The sequence below is a fragment of the Myotis myotis genome, unplaced genomic scaffold (assembly GCF_014108235.1).
Source record: "Myotis myotis isolate mMyoMyo1 unplaced genomic scaffold, mMyoMyo1.p scaffold_m19_p_18, whole genome shotgun sequence".
NCBI lineage: Eukaryota > Metazoa > Chordata > Mammalia > Chiroptera > Vespertilionidae > Myotis > Myotis myotis.
Genome location: NW_023416322.1, coordinates 16,753,763 through 16,776,199, shown reverse-complemented (window position 1 = coordinate 16,776,199; position 22,437 = coordinate 16,753,763). Strand labels below are relative to the sequence as shown.

The following is a 22,437-nucleotide window of genomic DNA, read 5'->3' as shown; positions in this document are numbered from 1 at the left end:
GTAGAGTTGGGTTGGGGGGATAATGCTATATTAACTGAAATTAATTTGAAATGATATAAATTTAGCTGCCAAATGCAAAACAATCTCCAATAGCCTAAAAACATTTTATATAAAATATGGATATTTGAGAAAATAAAAGAGTAATAGTTTATGGAATATGTTTGGATTTAGCTCACAAAAACTTACCACCACTTTTTAAACATGTTGTAGGAAAGATGTATCATAAGATAGTAGTAATAACCAAAATCATCAGAGAATGTTATAAATTCTATTTCAAAGCAACTGGTTAATTTCCCTGGCAAAATGTTTATGAGTTATGTTCTTCACATGTGACCCTTAATCCTACAACACATTTACAAGTGTATACCACTGAGTAAATGTCTAATAAATGGTCACACAAATGTTAAGTTGTAACCAACACAAAGATACAATTTTACTAACATACCTCCTCTTTTTTGTTTTCAAGATTACATTTAAGCTCTAGAATCTCATTTCCTCTTTCTCTGCCGAGAGCCAGAAGTTCATCAGTTTTGGTTTTCAACTCAGTATTAAGCCATGTATTCTGATTATGCAACAATTCCTTTTCTTGCTCCAAGCGTTTTTCTCGATGCTAAAGAAATTAAAAAAAAAAAAAATTTATAGTAAAACATAACGTGGTTATTTATGATTTTGCTTGCAGCCAAGTAACACAAGCAGAATACCTTATAACAGAAATAACTATCTGCAAGGATTCTTAACAGAAAACATAATCAGAAAAGAATAAGAAATTAAAATATCACATAACCAAAACAGTTCAATTAAAGCTATCTTAATGCTTAATTCCCTGACATTAAAAAACAAAACACAGCTTTAATTACTTTATAGATATCTTGCCTAAATTTAATTTAGGTGAGTTTTAAGCAAAAATTCTATTTTGTGCATTAGGAATTATCTGTTACTTGCCTTAACAGAAACATCAGAAGCTTGAAGTTCATCCAATTTTAACTGAAGTTCACCCTTTGTTGCATTGCTTTCTTTAAGTTTTTCATTTAGACGTTTAACATCCTCTAGAAAGGTCAGAAGAGAATTTGAAAATAACTCATTATTGCTTAGAGGAACCGAAAATCAAAAATGCCTGTCTGGGCCTTAGCTGGTTTGGGTCAGGGTCAGTGGATGGAGCCTTGGCCTGAGGACTGAAGGGTCTCCATGTGCGATTTCGGTCTATGGCACATGCCTTGTTGAGGCTCGATCCCCAGAAGGGGGGCGTGCAGGAGGCAGCCAATCAATGATTCTCTCTCACCACTGATGTTTCTCTCCCCCTCTCCCTTCCTCTCTAAAATCAATAAAAATATATTTTAAAAAATGCATATTTGGAATATAAACATTTAATACTAAGTAAGTAGTTCTCAATTGTTCTATTTTAATTTACTTCTGAGCTACTTAATACAAATTTAATTTTAGCAAGTATATGATAAAGAACCAAATTCCTGCACCGAACCACATATTTAAATTATACTGGTTATTTTATTTAAATGCAATACCTTAAGCTAAATATGCAAAATTAACATTGGTTTTTCTGACATATAACCAAAGTTCTATTAATATTTCATAAACAGCTACCTGCTAAGTTAAAAAAAAAAGATACATATAAAGACCTCCTATACAAAACCAGAAAACAGACTTATTTTCCTTACAAAGGTTTTTACGAAGAAAAATTCTTTCAATTTTACCTACTCACCAACTGATCAACATCAACAAATAATTTGAAGTAACTTTTTTCTGAGACTGGAAATGTCTAAGTAAATATTACATAGCAACATAAATATTTGAAAATTCTTCCTTTAATAGAACTAAAACTTTTCAAAACACTTACCAAAGGTAAACAAAGGGAACTTGATACCAGTAAACTGCATGACATATTTACCTAAATATGTTAACTGTACTATATATTATAGCCTATGTTTATATATCTTATATTCCTGCCTCGTAACTACACTTCAGTGTATATTTCTAAATATGGGCCCCCCCCATTTAGCTTCTTATATTGAATGCTCGTGGACAGCGTATACTAGCAAAGATGTATATATAAAATAAATGATTTCAGCCTCTATAAATATTTAAACTACTTCCAACTTGATATTACAAATAACATTCTATTGAGTATCTTTGCATGTAGATTTTGGTCTACATTACTACTTGAGATGTTTTTCGTTTGCGTACTTGTCTGGACACTTCTTTAAATCCTTGGTAATGATCTAAAATAAGTGGGAGAAACAATAGGCTATTACCCAGAACTCTATTCTGAGCTATGATAAATAAACACCAACAACAGACATGAACAGGACAGTAATTCCTAGCACTGTAGGAAGAGAAAGGAGGAGTGGAGTTAGAGGCTAAAGCACTTCTTCATACCTGTTAAATATTCAAGTTCTTGAGATAGTCTCTCATTGGTTCTGATTAAGTCTCTTTTCTCAGCTTCTAATTCTTCCTTTGTCCTTGTAAACTGGCTCTGTCATACAGAGGAGTAAGCATAATACATACATAATTAAATCAAGCTGATCATCAATACAGGAATCTGAATATGAAATTGTCACTTTAGTTCATGTCAGCTGTGCTCTAAAAATGGTTTTTCTAACTCATATAGCAAAAAGTTTAAAAATTACCTATACTCAACATTTCTGTTCATGCTTTGGATTTTTAAAAATTATTTTTCCTTGGCTCATGAAAAACTCATGTCGCTATCACTTGAAAGTGTCCTACTTGAATACACTTTCGTAGGGCATTTAATTTACTAATTTTTTGCTGTCACTACATTTACACTTCAGTTGCAATTATCCTATATAATAAAACCCTAATATGCAAATTGACCGGATGGTGAAGCGACTGGTCACTATGACGTGAACTGACCACCAGGGGGCAGGTGCTCAAAGCAGGAGCTGCCCCCGGTGGTCAGTATACTCCCACAGGGGGAGCACCGCTCAGACAGAAGCTGGGCTCATGGCTAGCCCTCTCCCGCCTCCAAGGCAGCGCAAAGGAGCAGCGAGCCCGGCTTCTGGTTAAGCGGTGCTCTGGGGAGCACAGTGGCAGTGGTGAGAGACTCTCCTGCCTCTGCTGCAGGTGAGCAGTAAGGAGCGAGGGGTCCCAGACTGCAAGAGTCCCCGACTGCGAGAGGGATGTCTGACTGCCAGCTTAGACCCGAACCCGGGGTAGGGGTGAGGGAACAGGCCTAAACTGGCAGACAGACATCCCCTGAGGGGTCCCGAGAGGGCGCAGGCTGGGCTTAAGTGCATGATTTTCCCTCAGTGCATGATTTTCATGCACCAGGCCTCTAGTTTCTCAATAAGAGATCCCTAGAAATGGAGTTATTTAAAAATCTTAATTATTTAGTCATAGTCAAACTGCTTTTGTAGCAAGACAACAGCAATTTATATGCTTTTGAGTCATAAGTAGCAATTCTCCAGCCACCCATGTCAAAGTACAGATTGCTCTTAAAACAAAAAATGAAGAAATTACTGTTAACATGGAAGGTGAAAGATAATTACGTTACGGTTTTATCTGCATTTTTCTGATGTGAAGTAGAGCAACATCTCACATTGTCATCATTAACCATTTATGCAGCTACCTCTGTTTTGTTTTAAAATTCCTTTGCCCATTTTCCCTTTTAAATTTTTTTGTACCTTTCAAACTCAAATCAAATGCAAATTTTAAAAAAGCAATGAAAAGAGTCTAAAGTTTTATCTGGGCAGGCTCATTTTATTAAATAAATTGGTCAACAATCCTTGTAATCACATTCAGTGTTTTTCATATCACTATCCTAAGTAAATGATTTCTGATGTGGATTCACCCATATCCTCAATAATTGAAATAATGCCTGCACAATAGTAAGCATTATATAATTTCTAAGAGAAAGGAAAGATGGAAGGCAGGTAGACAAGTGGGTGAGTGACTAGATGGACAGATGGACCTATGAACATTTATCTCTCCTATGTCTAATTCTCTGGCACTTTACATACAATGATAATTTTAAAAATCACAACTTAGGAGCGCTTCAAAGCTAAAAAAGCAAGCATTTTTTTATGTCAAGTACAGTGGGGCCTTGACTTACGAGTGTCCCGACTAACGAGTTTTTCAAGATAGGAGCTGTCTCTCGGCCAATTTTTTGCTTTGAGTTGCGAGCTAAAATTTGGGTTACGAGCCAGCTTCAGATACCCCACCGCTAGTTGGCGCAGCGAACGTCATAGTGAACGCCACAACATCAGCCCAGCATCATGTGTCTCACTCGTTCACTTTTTGATTTGACATACGAGTAATTTGAGTTACGAGCTCCGTCACGGAACGAATTAAACTCGTAAGTCAAGGCCCCACTGTACTAATATATTCTAATGAGTAAAATGTTCAATCTAGCAATAAAACATATAAAGATCCAATTAAGAAATTTATGTATATGCTTTTGCTAGTAGCTTCTTCTAATAGAACATCTGTTTCATCTTCCCACTGACTAAATAACTAATAGGTCAGAATAGAAAACTTCCTCAAGTATCATGTTTATAATTAGTTTTATTCATAGGAATAACATTTACCTGAATGGAAATGTTGCGATCCTGAGCAAATTCAAGTTCTTTGTTTTTCTCAGTTAGTGCCTTAAGCTGATTGTCTGGATAAAAGGAATTTTATGATCACACACAGGCTTAAAACTTGCAATGAACAGGTTTTATCCAACTGCCACTCATATACACTTTAAAATTAAGAAATTGAGTCTCAGAAAGACCGAGTTATATATCGCATTTTAAATCATAAATACATCCCAAATTTACTGTATTTCTAGACCAAATTTTAAAATAGGTTATCCTGTCTCCAAAATTCCATGTGATCATTCCAGCCAACCTTTATAGGTAAAAGCATATGTAATTACCAACTTCCTTATTTTTCAATGACATCTTGCAAGTCAAACATACAAAAAGTGAATTAAATTTACAAATAAGAAAAGTGAGCTAAAACATACCAAAAAAGTTAGTAACATTTAACTTCCATAAACTGTATACAGAATAAATCACAATAGACACTGTGATTATAATTCAGCTTATTAATCACTGTAGAGAACCTTTAACATGGAAGAAAGGAAATTATGCTTGATACTCAATTACCAATCCCACAACTTCCACTTATAATGAATGGGCTATCTCTCCTTAATACAGTTTCTCTGCTAAATACATGAAGGTAATTAGGAAAGAATTAACTTTCTAAAATTTTCTTCAATTAAAACATCTATATTATGTGCTAGCAATTTAATGAGCAAATACTTTATTATTATTTCCAGTGTTAAGTTCTATTTAAACAATTAGCTTATTACAAGAAAAAACCCTACAAAATTAATCTAAATTTTCTATTTTGCTTTAAAGTTACGTACTGCTTTCCAAACTTACACATCCAGTATGATACACTAAAAAAATATAAATGTAATTATACACCTCAAAGGTCTGTTTGTTTATCTTTATCCCCATCTTCCCCTCCCTCTCCCTCTTCCAGATCTAACACAAGCAGCTCTAATCAGTCATTTTCCTGAAATTCTTTATCATCACTATTATACAGACCTTTTTATTATTCCAAGGCAAAACAATGTATAGACAATAAACTGGATCTAGTTACTCAATATGTACTTGTGCCCTCATTACAAATGTATCCATATAATACCATCATATGTATGTCATGTTTTAGAAATGAGTTGCGCCAAAATTAGCTGGAAAAAAAAAAACATGACTCAAATAGCCAAAGGGCATGAAACTGGTTAAGAAAGAAGATTGATGTTTTAACCATTCTCCTTATCATTTGCTTCCTGAGTTCCTAATCAAATTGAAACCCATCTGTATCTAGTAACAAATATTATGCCCCTACTCTACCCAGGTCTTTTCTGACGTTTGCTTTCTTCTACTGTAGACAAAGCAAATACACATCATCTTCCCAATAAATGTCAAGACCTTTAAGATCTTGTGTACTTTCTAGTAGTTAATGATGTAAAAAAACTAAGAAGGAAATTAGCTACTCTTCTTTCACCTGAACTAGGATTAAGTAGGAAATATCTTGAGATTAATATTTATAAAAATTATAACAGAAAATTAAAACAAATGGAATAGGTTTTAGTTTTTCAACAACATAAAAATAATTAAGCACTCTCTTTACCTTTTCAGTTGCATAATGGCTTTTATTTTTTCAAAGAGCTAAAAATATCACATTTGGTCTGTATCAGGGGTGGGCAAACTTTTTGAATTGAGGGCCACAGTGGGTTCTTAAACTGGACCGGAGGGCCGGAACAAAAGCATGGATGGAGTGTTTGTGTGAACTAATATAAATTCAAAGTAAACATCATTACATAAAAGGGTATGGTCTTTTCTTTCAATAGTTTTATTCATTTCAAACGGGCTGGATCCGGCCCGCGGGCCGTAGTTTGCCCACGGCTGGTCGTATAGTAAGTAGATCAGCGTGTGGTTCTAGCCATTTTATAAACAATAGTCAGGCACTATTATGAGTTACATATGGCAAAAGAGCATTTTAATAGCACTCAGAATCAAGGCTTCCTGACCACTGACCAGTGGTTCTTAACCTTCCTAATGCCGCGACCCTTTAATACAGTTCCTCATGTTGTGGTGACCCCCAACCATAAAATTATTTTCGTTGCTACTTCATCACTGTAATTTTGCTACTGTTATGAATCGTAATGTAAGTATCTGATATGCAGGATGTATTTTCAGGGGTGGCGACCCACAGGTTGAGAACCGCTGAAAACCCTATTTTCTTTTATAGTCTACCACTGAATGAAAAATAAAAATATTACCATAAATGAAAACAGTATTTTCATATACAGTAAGTAGATGTTTCCAAAGTATACAAAAGTGTCAGAAGATCTCAATACTCCATGAATATGATAAAGTTGTAATTAAGCCCTAGCTGGTTTGGCTCAGTGGATTGAGCACCGGCCTGCAGACGGCAGGGTTCCCGGTTTGATTCCAGTCAAGGGCACATATCCAGGTTGTGGGTTCGATCCCTAGTAGGGGGCGTGCAGAAGGCAGCCAGTCAATGATTCCCTCTCATCGTTGATGTTTCTATGTCTCCCTCTCCTTTATTCTCTGAAATCAATAAAAATATATATTTTTTAAGAAGATGTAATACTTACTGAGCTTCTCCAGCTCAAGCCGCAAGCTTTGGCACTCTCGGGTCTCATTCACAAGTCTCTCCTGGCTGTGGGACAGCCTCTTCTCTACCTCAAAGTACTGTTGTTCTACAGAAGAGGAGAGGGGGAAAAAAATTATAAAACACACATGTACCCACAATTTCGATACTGCCACAGATTTTTAATAAGCTTCATTTTTAAAATTTAAGACATAGTATTGGAACTGCACTCCAAGGAAGAAAACTTGAGAAAAAGGTAAATACATGTAGCACTGAAAATGACTAAAAGAAAATAAGACCCGAGGGGGATTTTACAAATTCCTGGTCTATCTATCCCACTTCAAGGCAGGAAACATGTCTTACATCTCAGTGTTTCCCCCACACGTGAGCCAGTCGATATCTTAGCATAAAGCAGCCAAATAAGCTTGATTAAAGGGAGAAAAGAATTATTTACAAAAACGGTTCTGCTTTAAAAAAGGCTTGTGTTAAAACAGCCAAAATATGCCCCCAAGTATAAAAATTACTACATTTAAGTGAAAACAAATGCGCGAACTTATCACGCGAAGGGCTCCGGGTCAGTTCTGTTCAGCACTGCTATCGGGCCCATCAAAGACACTCAATATTTCTGTGTCCATTCATGAATAGAAGGCCGTGGACTGCCTTCACCTCTGGGACTCGGGAGATTAATTTTCAACACCTCAATTCTGCTACACACTTTGAAGTAAGAATTTATTCAGAACTTTCAGCCAACGTAGCAAAACCCAGTAAACAATCCCCCCAAACAACTGGTGAACCACAGCGCGGAGCGGGCAGTGTGTTACTAATGGTTCGAGCCCCTAGGGTCGGTAACTTCGCTCTCACCTGAGGGTCTGCTCCAGGCATTAGTAATAAATAGGTCGTCACATATTTTCCATTCAACTCCAGCTGTCGGAGGTTAAGTCCGACATGGTAAACGCATCTGCCGCCCGTTCCCTTGGCGCCAGCGCCACGCCCCGCACCCGCGCATCTTGGTGCGCATCCAGTTCCCACGGACCAGCGCCGCTCACACTCGCAACCAGCGCAGAGACGGCCCCTTAGAGCCTGATGATTAGAGTCTGATGATTGGAGTCTGATGATTGGAGTCTGATGATTGGAGTCTGATGATTGGAGCCTAATGATTAGACCAACCGAACGCAGGTGAGCCGGCAACACGGCGGACACCACCACGGTTTTCCGCGCAACTGACGCGCGGGGCGCTCGAGGCTTAGACTGAGGCTGCAGGCTCAGTGCGGGGTAAACAGACCCCAGATCGTCGCAAGTTCGTGTCCTGTGGGACTAGCCTCGTTACGAAGTTAACGGGCCTGGCCGGGGACTCAGATTTACAAAAAGAAACGAACGAACAAAAAGGCTCCTGCGTATCCAACTGAGAGAGGGGCCCGCGAGAGCGAGGAAGCGAGGCTACCAGGGCGGTCGCAGCCAGAGCGAGGGCTCGAAAGCGGGAAAGCCCGGCCACCGCGGCGGGGTCGGGCCCACCCCCCTGAGCGCGGGAAGGGCGTCACTTACCGCTCTCCACCTTAAATTTCTCGTGCCGCCCCTTCAGGCCGTCGATCTCGGACTGCTGGTCGGCCAGGAACTTTTCGAGTTTGTTCTGCACGGACTTCGGCAGCTTGTTCAGCTCCGTGCGCTCCAGGACCTGCTGCAACACCGCCGCCATGTCGGCCAGGCCGGGGGCCGCCGCGGCAGCGGCCGACGGACCAGACGCGGAGAAGAAAGGCGAAGACCAGGAGGACCCAGAAGCCTGCGCGGCCACCTCTGCCGCCTCGCTCGGGGGCTCGCGCGCGCCGGCCCGCCGGAGATTCCCGCGGCGGGACCCTGGGAAATGAAATCTTGTGTTAGCGGCGGCGCCACCAGCGCTACAGCGCCCGCGTCCGAATGCGCGCGCAGCAGCGGGCAGCGGTGCATCCTGGGAACAGGAGTTCAGAGGCGGCCTCTGACCCGGACCTGCACTCCGACTTCCCTTTTTCACCAGTGTTAAGCCCCGCAGGATTCTGGGAAATGTATTTTTTCCCCCCTCAAATGCCTCACGGAGCCCAATTACGCAACGTCGGGTCAGCTTCCTCCTTTCTTCCCGCCCCCCGGCTCTCCTCAGCAGGCCGCGTGGCCACTGTCCGCGAGGTGGCGCCACATGGTGCTAATTAACCCACGCCCCTCCCTAAAAAGCAGCGCAAGCTTACCATCAAAGCTTCGGGAGGCCATGGCTAGTCCTCTTTGGCGGCTCCTAGACACCGAGCCGCTAGAGGGCATCGGTCCCGGCAGGGCCGGATGGCAAACGCCGCGGTGACTGGTGCCCGGAAGGGGGCGGGGTGGCCCGCAGGCGCTTTGGCAGAGGAACTGCGGAGAAGGCAGGGGGCCGTTGCGTCATCAGTCTGCGCCACCCGACGCCCGAGACCCGGGGTGGGAGTGGGAAGTAAGGGGTGGGGCGTCCGTCGCCTTCTGATGAATTACTGCCTAAGGCCCGAGGGGAATCGGTTCCCTGGAGGCTGGTACCTGGACCCCGAGCTCCTGGGACTGACTGGCAGGTAAGTTGCCTGCCACGCGGACCGGTGATTCAGCCTGAGGGTGTAATTCGTGCGTGCGAAGGTGTGTGTGTGTGTGTGTGTGTGTGTGCGCACGAGGACACACAGCTTCCTTTTTTAAGGAGGAAACAGACCGTAGGACACGTATGGACAGACACTACGGCACAGCACACGAGTCCAGCTGTGACGGACTCACCTTATTTGAAAGAGCTGTTTAGGTGCCGCGCGTGGGAGTGTGTGTGTGCATGTGTGAGTGTGTGAGCGTGTTGGGGTGGGGAACAGTGAGCCGCCGGGAATTTCAGGAGCCCGGTTCATTGTCCAGGACGCAGCTTGTATTTTCAAAAGGACGCGCGGAGGAGTTGTGAGTGTAACCTCTGTTTTGCGCTCTAAGGTAACGTTGCAGAAAAGGTGACCTTAACATTTATATTTTTTGAAATGGAAAAAAAAAACTGTCGTAACAGACGTTTTTAAACACGATTCTTATAAAGCACTCCTCACTCTGCCACCTGGAGAGAACCGCTGGTTTCCAGATGTGACCCTGGCCTCCGAGCCGAGTCTGCGGATGACGTCATGTTGGATGGCTCCTAAAATGACTTGTTCAGGTCTTCGTTGAAAACAAAGCGTTGCTAGTGCCGTTCACCCTGCAGTTTTCCACAGTAGTAGGCCTTTTCCGACTATCAGTAAGGCGTTCGAGGTGGATTTTTTTTTTAAGTCTCTGAGATATTTCATGTAAATCACTTGAAGGTTGCAGGCGTGTGCCATACTGTACTTTGCCCTAGGTACACAGTATCATCGCATTGCTCTCTACCCTGTGGAAAGTGCAGGTGTTTTGTGCATGAACTCCCAGGATCCTGAGTTTAGATGGGTTTTTCAGACCCGCTGGGATCCCGCTAGGATTTATTTTGTAGACCCAGGTCATCAGAGCGCAGGGCGGGAGGGTTTCTCAAGGCACAGTGTTTGGACACCTTGGAAAGCTCCTCTGCTGGCGCTCAACATTTCAGGTAAAAATTGAACTGTGTAGGCCTTTTCAGGAGTGTCCTTTGTAAAGTGTCCTTGGCCACATTTCAAAGTTTTAAAGGAGCACTACACAAACAAACAAAAACATCTGAACATTTAACCAGATTTTACCACCCAATACCTTTTCATCTTCCTGTTGTGTTGCATTCGGTTTCTTACACATTAACATGGCTGATAGGTGTCACCTTGGGAGAAATCAGGTTAGACAGTTACATACCATAACTCTGGAGTCACTGTCACTGCTGTTTCTTGCAAGAATTAGGAATTATTAGGCCAGAAGGAAAGGAGCTGAATAGCGTGATGAAGCGGAGGAAAGTTTAAAAACACAGAAATGCATACTTTAAGGCACTATGAAAGTCAAAAGCCCTTCCCTTTATGGAGGCTTTAATGATTTAGACAGGCAGTTCTAGACTTACTCTAAACAAACATTGTGTGCAAACAGTTGTGAGAAAAGAGGTCGGAAGAAATTTAATGCATTTCGAGACAAAACTGAGCAGGCTCCTGGAAAAACAGCAGCAACGACAACAAAAACAGCATCCACCAGGCCATGTCAAAGTGGAACCAATCCTCTGGGCTTTTGTTTTAGGGAACGCAAAATCACTGTGACCGTTTGCTGGTGTCAGATACGCCACCCCAGCGCGTCTCTAGCTGCCTCGGCTTTGTTGTGCGGACTCAGAGTGAAATTTTTTTATAAAGCTCACATGACTATTATCTCTGTTCAATATGCTGCAACTGTGTACCTGTAGTCTTTTATATCTGTTTTATAACATGTTGGAATATCATCTCTTTACATTTTTGTCTCCCACACCGAATGTGAACTCTTTGAGATCCTCGTTCGTTATTGCCTACTCTTTTAGTTGGCATCTTTGTTTTTTAGCTACAGAAAATCAAATCAAAGAAGCACAGGGCAGTAAGAGGAATATACTGGTTCTCATCCGCAGTCGGGAGTTACCCTTGATCATGGTTTAGAAGAGAAACTGAGTTTGATTCCTCATTATGAGCATGGTATTTAAGGGCATGGACTCTAGAACCAGACTGAGTTTACATCGTACCTTTGCCACTTACCAGCTTTGTCACTTGGGCAGGTTACATTACCTTTCTTTGTTTTAGTAGAAGCTCTACAAATGTTATTGCATTGCTATTTACTTCAGTAGCTCTTGTTGTACTATGAGTTACTCAAGAGCAGACATCAAGTACTACCTTCATACCATCTCCCCTGCCACAACTTCTAGCATGTAGTAGTAGTTCTTCACAGTATGCTTAGGTTCTCTCTACCTCCCAGTGAGCAAATCAAATATTATCATCCTTGTCCTGGCCATGTGGCTCAGTTGGAACGTCATCCCGTACCCCGAAAAGGTTGCCAGTTCGATTCCCAATCAGGGTACATGCCTATGTTGCAGCTTCAATCCCTGGTTGGGGCACTCATGGGAGACTACCAGTCAATGTTTTTCTCCCACATCGATGTTTCTCTCTCCCTCGCTCTCTCTCAAAATCAATAAAAACATATCCTCAGGCGAGGATTAAAAAAATTTTATCTTTTCTGTTTGAGAAATGCATACTGAGGCTTAGCAATAGATTACTTAACGCAGCTAAGGAGTAGTACATCTGAAATAAAAATTTAGGTGTGTTGACTACTAATTTAATGTCCTTTCCCTTATCGCAAATGTGGCATTAAGTTTCTCATATCAACTCTGGTCGGTTAGTCGTTTACTGCAGCACTGTGTAGAGAATTTTGAAGCTACATTTGAACTTTGCAAGTAAGAATATCCTATTTAATAAGCAATCACTGCAAAGCATAGGGTAGCATTGAGATAGTACCACTTCTCTCTCTACTTCCCTCCATGTGGAAAATGTTGCAGGTTATATTTTCCCTCCTAGTAATACTATATTTTTTTTCTTGTAATTTAGGAGATTGAATTAGTTCTCAATAATGGGAAGAACCTACATTGTAGAAGAGACTATTGGCCAGTATCTCTCAAACCTCAATCTCCAAGGAAAGTCTTTTGTCTCAGGTCTTCTAATAGGACAGGTATGTATCTTTTACTGCGTATTTATTGACAGAACAAATTACCTGTTTATTTAAAGTTGAACCATGCTATTTAACAATAAACTCAAGGTTAGGGGATGGAGGGATGGAATGTAGAAGTAAATTTAAAATGGTTTTTTGAGGAAAAATGTGGAGCAGTAAGACAAACCTAGTCCAGATGTGCTCAAGTCAGAACACATTCCCATTTGACAATGTAAAAATAATTTATAATGTGGAAACTTCAAAATTAGAATTTTTACTGATCACATTATCTGTATGTTTGTGTGTGTTTCCAAAGTGTTTTGTACTTCCTTCTAATCTTTATTAATTCTTGGTGGTTCAGTTCTTTATAGAAGTAGCTTTTGACAGTTTTATTCCCATTGTAATTTGTCTTATCTCGTCTTATAGCAACAGTCATCTTATATTTTGTAATAATACTTATCATATTGATTTTTTTTTAATTCAGTGGAAGAGGTGGGAGAAATTTGAAAATTATGCACATTCTATTTCCCCCATAAAGTTAAGCCTTTAAAAGTCAGCACAAAATGGAATAGAGATTTGGACAGTTACTTGAGAAAGCATAAGCACCAAAGACTGTGTTGCTAAGCAAGGAGGACTCATTCGCAATACAAAGCAGCAGCAGCAACAACAAAAGAGAGTTACATAGACAAACTGCCTGCATCCATCTAAACACTGTTGTGGGGAAAGTGCACTGTGGCCCAAGGGCTTGAGTTTGAGGCCTGTTAGCAAATGAAGCTCTGTTGTCCAGAGCTCTAGTTCTGGGTATTTTATCATGATGCCTTGGCTTAGAGTATTCAAACTACAGAACGAACTTTCCTTGTTCTGATGCTGTCCATATTCCCATGACTCTCCCGGTCACACCTTCATGGTCACAAACCTGATTCTTAACTTGTAATCAGAGGGCAGACCCTGCACCGTTCACCCAGTAGTCCCATCCCGAGAGGCCGCTCATGAGATGGCCAGCCTGCCTCTCTTGGCAGTACAATCTGAACTTCGTTTTTATTCCAGATACTCAGTATTTAATATAGTTTTCCTTTTGCTAGGAGCTTTTTATTTAAGGTTCTTTACTTCCCATTATTATTATTTTTTTAATTTAAGGGAAGAAGAGTTTTAGCGAAAGATGGGTTCAATGAAACAAAAGTTCAGTGAGAAATACCCTCTTCCAAACTTTCCTTAGTGCACACAGACGGTTTCTCACAAATGCGTCTCCCAATTTAGGATGTTCCTTCTGGTGTTGCTTCATGCTGCCTTTTCATTCCTTCTGCTCTTCTACAGGTTCCTTCTTCCTCTTTATGCCAGGGTTCATCATTTTTCTCTTCTTCCCCTCAAGCTTATCTGTTTCCTACTTCTAGGGTCATTTTCTTTCCAAAGTCATAGATTTTCTGAGAAGGAAAAGCTTTCTTAATCAGCACCTACCTTTTCCTGTGTACATTTGAATGTAACTTTCTGGAAATAACTTTTATAGAAATAAGTTCTCTGTCTTTCTTTTCTAGTCCAAGATGATACTAATGATGGGAATTTCAGGTCATGTCTGAGGATGACAACATACTAACTTGTATTATCAGCCTTATTTTCATTCTTTCTTTATAGGAACCTTCCACTGTAATAACACTAGGCTATTAAATGTCCCTAAATTTATATTTGGGTTTCCAAGCTTTGATTACCATTTAACTGTTATTAAACTGAGGAACAGAAATCTGATAGCACTTCACTTATGTGTCCCCTTGTTTTTCTGTGGACACATATATGCAGGTTTCCCACTATTGTCATTTTTTGTTCGTTTGTTTTTCTTTTTGTTTTTTAGTTTCTGTTGATATTTGTCATTTCAATGAAAGTAAGATGCATAAGGTCATTTGTTGCTTTATTTCACTGAACCACCAATGTGTTCAAATAATATAGGAAATAAATATAGTAACTAGAAAATTGACCAAGCATATTTATTTTCTTTTGATTTAAATGCAGTTCATTTACTCATCCAGTAAGTCATTTTTAGTGACCACTATGTGATTCACATTTGGATGTCCAAATAAATAAGAGGCTGATATTAAATATATTAAAAGATGACATGTGAGGGAAGTGTTGTAATCATATTTATGAAAATTGATTCCATTATTTTATAGACATTAACAACTTAAGCTGTTATAAATATTACTTTTTTTGTACGTCATAAGAGCTTTGCATTCCTCAGTGAGATATCACTCTAATAAGTTTTTCTAATTTGTTTTTAAGTGTTCTTCACAAAAGGATTATGTGATTCTTGCCACTAGAACACCACCGAAAGAGGAAAACAATGAGAACCTCAAACATCCCAAAGATAAGGTGGATAACTTGGATGAAGAATGGGCCACAGAACATGCTAACCAGGTCACCGTAGTTTTCTCCTTATATAGTTAAGTTTGTGTTTATTGACTGACACAATAAAAGCACTTTATCCTCAGATTACCAGAGTAGGATTTCAGAGTACTCGTTCTTAAGTTTTCACAACTTTCATTTTCTTACTTGAAGTTAAGTAACCTACCCAAGATTACAGAATTAGTAGTGGAACTGGGATTTGAACCCAGGCAGTCTGACTTTTTGATCTTATATGCTATGCTTTTCCATTGTTAATTTTTATCTGTTGTGTTTTTTAACTTATCTCCTACTATGGTCATTTAGCTTATTTTCAGCTTTTCTTTAAATATAACTTTAAAATAATACTAGTTATTGATAATATAGTTTCTGGTCAGATTGTTTTAAAGATTTAATCTAGTCACTGAAGCAATCAAATGATGATTAAATTTTTTAAAAATCCTCAGAATTTATGCTTTAACCAAAGCAAAAGTCATTGCACAAACCAGTTATAAGAGAAATGAGATAAAAATAGAAAAATGTTACAGAAATACAGAGGGGGAATAACTAAATACTACCTGCCAATGGATGGATTCAGACAGTTTGGTAGAAGGCTCTGAACTCGAAAAATGAATAGGACTTTGCCAGTAGAAGTAAAGGAACAAATTCAGTGTCCAAAGGAAGGTATGTATGAATGACCTGAAGGCATTAAAGTTAAATGTATGTTAGGAAAATAGCAAGCAATTAGGTATAATTGAAATACGGGATATATAAAAGAATACAGTTATACATACATAAGACTGTAAGGGGCCAGTTATGGATGGCTTTGGAGTCCCATCCTAAGAAGTGAGGAGTTTGTTTGGTAGACAGTAGCTCTATGGTAAAGTTTCAGAGCTCCCTAGTTTGAGAAGGAGGTAATATGATCTGCCAGTAATTTAGAAATTAATTTTAACCCTTTGTATGCCATAAGTGTCTATAGGCACTTTTAAAAATCATTTTTTGTGAGAATTTTCAACTGAAAATATTCAAGAATACCTGAATTGTGAGTAATACATTCATTTTTATAATATTCATTGCAAAGTGTTTATTTATGTAGCTAATATATATGTGTGTATATACTTAGATGCATAAGTATATGTGTATATACGCATACAGAAACATAAAAATTTATGTAGCAAAATATATTCAATTTTTTGTGCCTCTAGAAAGAAATGGTTAATTTTATGTTACTGTTTTGAAAAGGTATGCAGTTGCCCATGCTAAATACGAAAACTTCATTCTTTGTATTGTCAGCTTGTGTTACTATAATAAATAGAATTGATGAAGCCAGTGGGAGCCACCAGCAGTGGCTATACCAACCTATTAGGGATTATATTATGGTATCTAATTTCTGAAGACTTAACTTTGTGATCAATTTGTTCATATATTAACTAAACGAAAGATAACCTAACTGAGTCTAGATGGTAGAAAGATGTCCATGTGACATTAAAAAGTAGCCACAGTTGTGTGAAGGGAAATAATAGATATTACAGAAGACAAACTGGTAGTATGTGTCACACACTTTAAAAATATGCATAACTTCTTAAACTAGTAACGCACCTCAAGAGATTTATCCTAAACAAATAATCCAGTGAACACAGAAAGACTTGCTAGGATTTTTAACCAGTATTATTTTAGAGTAAAGAAAAATTACAAAATACATAAATACTCAATTATATCAATAAATAGGTTTTAAAAACAGGTAAATCTAGATAAGAGGAAACAATGGATTTTCAAGTCAGACACCCTCTGATCAAATTCCAGGTTCTAGTATTCTGCTAAATATAGGGATACAGTGATAGTTGAGAATTATTTCTTCCCTTAAGGACCTCCCAGAGGGTCCCCAAAAATATAAGAAAAAGTCAGCTCTCAGCCTGAGTAAAGGTATAGAGTTAGAAAACCTAGGCATATGTATGGAGAACAGTGAGAAGTTTTGACTGGCATTTTGATATTTCAGAGTAAGTAGTGTCAAATGAAGGATATCCGATTATCCAGATTTTAGTCTGAAATAGCAGTCTAAGGAAAAATTGATACTTTATTTAGCTGATAGCGGAAGCCATTGAAAAAAAATCTTACAAGATATTTCAGTCTCTGATTTCATGAGAAAGGGGTTGGTTTATTTTTGTAGCTAATGGGTTTCATTATTTAATGGTTTTACTTACAAGGTTATTTTAGAGTTAAATTCAGGATACTCTAGGAAGATTGTGTTCATAATGACACCCATTGTCTTGGTTATCATCCATTTCTCAGTATTTTAACCCGTTTCTCAAAGCTCCTACCTCAATGCTGTTCATATAGTTGATACTCAGTAGGGATTTGCTGATTTAATATTTAGCTTCTCAGACACAAAGGATTGCATATAATACCAAATGTTTATGTTAGCTAATACTATATTTCTATTTTAGGTATCCAGAATGCTACCTGGGGGACTTTTAGTTCTTGGAGTATTTATTATTACAACATTAGAAATGGGAAATGATTTTCAAAATACCCTGCGCAGAGTAAGTATAAAATATAAAAATTCTTAATATGATCAAGTTACATCTTATTTTAATGGATGCTATTTGTATATATGTATACCTTTGTATACATATTTGAATTTCTGTCTCATAATTCTTTATACTGAGACTAGAGGCTTAATGCACAAAATTCATGCAAGAGTAGGCCTTCCTTCCCCCGGCTGCTGGCACCGGCTTTGCTCTGCCACCTGGGACCCGGGCTTCCCTCTGGCCGCCAGCAGGCACCCGGGACCCGTGCCCCAGCTTCCTCCGGAAGGTCGTCTGGAAGGACATCCCATCCGGAAGGATTTCTGGTCTAATTAGCGTATTATGCTTTTATTATAGATTATGTTGACATAGCTTTCCCACCCAATTGCTTGGTATCTTGTGTGTAATGCCAATATTTATATTTTTAATCAAAGCTACAGATGTTAAAATAGTCTTCATTTAAAGGTTTTTTACTTTTATGAAACAAGTTATAATGATTTAACGGTTTTTGTCATACAATAGCAATATTCTGCTAGACCTTTCATTTAGTTCCAAGTGATTGCTATAATGTGAAATTAATAGGCTTTGTGATTCTTCTGTTCAATTCTCTCAGTATCCTGAGAGTAAAACATAAAGTCATCACAATAATAAGATATTTATTCTTTATTCCTGGACTGAGTATTATGAATCCCCTGTTTTTGATTTTATTCCCACATCAGTGAATTGGGTATTAATGTCTACATGTAAATATGAAGGTTCACAAGCTGTTTCCCCTGACAACCTAAAGTAAACTCTACAGCCAGCTTTCATCTCTTTAAAAAGTTATTTTCCACCCTGGTCAGTTTGGCTCAGTGTATAGAGCATCGGCCTGTGGACTGAAGGGTCCTGGGCTCGATTCCGGACAAGGGCACATGCCAGGCTCGATCCCCAGCGGGGTTGTGCAGGAGGCAGCCAATCAATCATTCTCTCTCATCATGGATGTTTCCGTCTCTCTCTCCCTCTCCCTTCCTCTATGAAATCAATAAAAATATATTTTTAAATAAATAAATTTTAAAAAAGTTATTTCCTCCACCGAGAAGCAGACCTCATAATCTTAAAGAGTGCAAAAGCCCACAGAAAATCCCCCAAACTTTTTCTAGTAAAAAAGTGCAACTAAGAATTCCAGATGCTACCAGTTTAATAACCTTAACTATCAAATGTCCACTGTCAAACTTTTGATATTTGTACCTAAGGGAGTAAGGGAAGACAATGGAGATTTTTCCCTCCCCTGGGAAGTTATTCAACCTTCTGCTATTTTTCCCATCTTCTATATATATATATATATATATAGCTAGTATGCAAAGTGTCCCCATGGGAGTTTGACCACGAGACCAGGAGTTCTATCACTTGTTATGACGTGTGCTGACCTCCAGGGGGCGGCCCTGGCCGGCAGCTGGGGAAGGGAGGCCCTGGCCAGCAGTTGGAAGGCCTTGATCACTGGCCAGGCCTAGGGCCCTTCCCATGCACGAATTTCATGCACTGGGCCTCTAGTTTCTAATAAATGTATATTACAGTTGGTCTTAATGGCATTTTGGAATATGATCAAAACCTTTATGTATTAATAACATAAAGGTTGTGCATCCTTTTGTGGTTGGTGCTGGATTGAATGGGGGTGAATGTGGACTTAGTGCTAGAGAAATATAGTCAGATCTTCTTTCCTGTTGCTTTTATATCTCTGTTCCTAAGAATCATATGAAACTTTAGAAATGCTGTATTTCAGAAATTATTGAGTTTGAATTATCTAACTTTGTTTCCATTGGCCAGCATTGAGGAACACTATAAGAAAGAACATTATAAAACTTGCCAGTGTCTTTCATAAGATCATTGTTAAGAACTTTGTTCATTATATCACATTATATTGTCTTTGAAGAAATTTCTTTTGATATCGTTATGAAGAAACTTGTGCCTCTTCTGATCAATTGTTTTCAGCTTTATGGACCATGTGAAGTAGGTAACAAATTAGGTTTCTTTGTGCACATTATTGTTAGAAAGCTTAGAGCCAAATTTATAACTCCTCTCCATATATCAAGTATGCCCTTCCATAATTCTTATTTCTGGTATAAATATATGTCACTATTTCTATTTTTTTTCACTTTTAATTTATTTTGCTACTATATTGTATGTGTCCTTATATATTGCCTTAGATTTTTTGTTACATTTAAATGAGAAATGCCAAATGGGTGACATGCTCCATTTTTATAGTTTAAAAATTACTTGTCCTTTCTCACTCTTATTATAATAAAGTCTTTATTCTATATTTCACTTAAATGTTTGCCCCAAATTAATTTTTATGTCCAGTTGATTCTTAATGGTGATGGATTATATTTTTCTATTTAAAAAACCAATTGTGTAAATGGAACTCAAATGGTTAGTAATCAGTTTCACTCTTTCTTTTGAAGAAAAGACAATTTAATTATAGAATCATGAAATTTTAAATAGATGGGATCTTAGGGACATTATAATTGTATGTTTTTCTGCATTCACTTTTCTTCTTTCACTTTGCATTCAATTGGTGTGTGTTTTCCTCTATTTCAGCTAGTATTTGCTGTGGAAAAATCTATGAATAAAAAGAGACTGTGGAATTTCACAGAGGAGGAAGTCTCAGATCGAGTGACACTTCATATTTGCTCTTCTACAAAAAAGTATCTTTTATTTAGGTGTTTATGTTTTAAATGTATATAATACCAAAATAATGTTCCTATAAGTTTTCCCTCCAAACATTTATTTAAATCATTATTTAAAAAATAAGCTTAGTTTTTAAGTTTTTCTGTAAATAATACATACTTAGCACAATAACAACTACTACTACTACTACTACTAATATAGTCATGCTTTAAGGTTGCAAAGAGTTTGACAGAGGTGTCAAGGACTAGGGAATGAGAACTGTTTACCAGCACAGTAGGTCTCCTATAGAGAGGTAGATACCCCAGCTGACAGCTTAGGCAAAGTAATGCTTTATTATGTTAAATTTTTACCTCCAATTGCTATTGGTAAAATGTTCAATTCAAAGCACAGGTGCACTGAACTGGACAGTTAGGGTATCTAAGAAATTTTTAGGACTTTAGCCAAGATCAAATGGCACTAAAAGCCCGTTATAGGGACCCCTTTCCTATACATCTTGCCAGGGCAACAATGCCTCCCAAGCGACAGCCTTAGGAAGAGAGTGAAGCAATGCAAGGGCCTAATGAATCAGGATTTGGGAAAGACAAAATTCAAACAGTGATCGCTCCTGCAGAAGCTGGGCTTTAAACTCCTTTGTATATTTAACTAGAAAGTTTCATGTACAGGCCCCTTGACCCGATAAAGATTCTCAGGCTTGACTCCATCCAAAACAGCACACCTATTTGTTATACAGGGTGTGTATTTGAGCAAGTGCTTTCTATTCATTATGATTAGCAGGATTTATAAGCCCTAAGAACTAGTTTAAAGCACCACAACTATAGTCAGAGCAATTTATATGTATATATATATTTGTATAATTACATACATATGTGTATATATCTTTTAAGTGTGTAAAATGGTATAATTTTGTAAAAACTGTTGGATGCTTATAGTTATTTTATTTTTTGATGATTTATTTTCTTTTGATTATCAAGAATTATTTTTGGGGTCATTTTTATCCTTAATTAGTAAAGAATACTTTGTCGAACTTATGATATCCATGATCCAAAGGTAAGAAAAATTGCTCTTTAAAGATTTTTCTGTGTTGCAAACTATTTTTAAAACAAAATTCAATTCTTTATTTAGTTTTAAAAAATTTCAATGCTGTTCCCTCCTATTGATGTCCACAACCACCTATAGTTTTTTATTTTGAAATATTTCATTACAGCCAAGGAAAATTTATGGTTTGTTTTTTTTTTAGTTGTTAACATATGTTTATTAAACTCCCCCTGCCTTGTTTATGTGTTTAGTATTATATTTGAGGGGCTAGCAATGAAAGTATGTGGGCTTTTGGTAGCTATAGTGCCTAGTAAGCAAGCTATTTGCACTCAGCAGAATCCAAACTAACATTTACTAAGGTGTTTAAAAGCAATGTGAAAAAGTAACTTTTTAGAATTCTGTTAGAGTGGATGGGACAGAATGGAGAACATCTGGCACCTGAAAGCCACTCAGTGGCTATTTGCTTCACATCAGAAGCTTCAGAATTAACATTGTTGAAGCTATAGATGAGAGCTAGAGGACCAGAGGATCCTCAGAATTCTAAACATGGACCATCTGGTCTTTTCCAGCCAACCGCTGGAGGGGGGAGTCACCAAGTTCAGTATTCTGAAGATTACCAAAATGAACTGCATGCTTTGTTTTTATTTAGTTGTAACCCATTGCCCTTTGATGAAAGAATTTGGCTAAATGTCTTAGCTATCAGGTTGTTCAAGTTATTAGGTTTTACATATGATGGCCTAAAGCACACATTTTATGTTTTTACCCCTCTCTCACTAAAGAGTTCAGCAAAACCAGCAGATTGGAAGTATCAAAATGGACTATCAACTTCATGGCTTTCTTTAGAGTGTACAGTTCATATTAATATTCACATCCCACTGTCTACTACTTCTGTCAGCTATCCTCTGGAGAAAAATACAAAGGTATCAGGGTTAAATGAATTTTCTGTAGTGATTGCTGAATAGATAATTTGCTTTTATTCTGGTTGTCTACTGTTCATTTTATAATCCTCAAAAATTGCATCCTAATTGTAATGATATTGTTAGAGGTGACTAATTTATTACCCCAGATTACAAATTTAGAGGGGGGACAATGTCGTAATACTAACATATTTAGCATAATAGGT

At 38.2% G+C, this 22,437-nt stretch overlaps 2 protein-coding genes across 13 annotated transcripts in view; one reads left to right on the top strand and one right to left on the bottom strand.

Annotated features, from left to right (window-relative positions):
• Window positions 1-9,480, bottom strand: part of TPR (translocated promoter region, nuclear basket protein) — a 66,647-nt gene extending 57,167 nt beyond the window's left edge. For 7 of the 8 annotated variants that reach the window (XM_036343545.1, XM_036343550.1, XM_036343546.1 and 4 more), the window contains exons 1-7: window positions 9,357-9,480; window positions 8,686-8,994; window positions 7,148-7,252; window positions 4,560-4,633; window positions 2,392-2,488; window positions 943-1,046; window positions 446-610 (exon numbers count right to left, since the gene is read on the bottom strand). In XM_036343545.1, coding sequence (XP_036199438.1) covers window positions 446-610; window positions 943-1,046; window positions 2,392-2,488; window positions 4,560-4,633; window positions 7,148-7,252; window positions 8,686-8,994; window positions 9,357-9,426 — 924 coding nt within the window. In that variant the 5' untranslated portion in view covers window positions 9,427-9,480. Of the gene's footprint in view, window positions 1-445; window positions 611-942; window positions 1,047-2,391; window positions 2,489-4,559; window positions 4,634-7,147; window positions 7,253-8,685; window positions 8,995-9,356 lie in introns of those variants that run through there. The other variant, XM_036343549.1, reaches the window with a different exon arrangement.
• The window catches only part of ODR4 (odr-4 GPCR localization factor homolog), a 30,687-nt gene continuing 17,727 nt past the window's right edge, over window positions 9,478-22,437 (top strand). For 3 of the 5 annotated variants that reach the window (XR_004973302.1, XM_036343560.1, XM_036343561.1), the window contains exons 1-7: window positions 9,478-9,701; window positions 12,624-12,744; window positions 14,992-15,126; window positions 17,535-17,630; window positions 20,190-20,296; window positions 21,290-21,326; window positions 22,094-22,234. Coding sequence is in view for 4 of the 5 variants with exons in the window: in XM_036343560.1 (XP_036199453.1) it covers window positions 12,646-12,744; window positions 14,992-15,126; window positions 17,535-17,630; window positions 20,190-20,296; window positions 21,290-21,326; window positions 22,094-22,234 (615 nt within the window). In the remaining variant the exon portion in view is untranslated. Of the gene's footprint in view, window positions 9,702-12,623; window positions 12,745-14,991; window positions 15,152-15,557; window positions 15,775-17,534; window positions 17,631-20,189; window positions 20,297-21,289; window positions 21,327-22,093; window positions 22,235-22,437 lie in introns of those variants that run through there. The other 2 variants (XM_036343562.1, XM_036343563.1) reach the window with 2 other exon arrangements.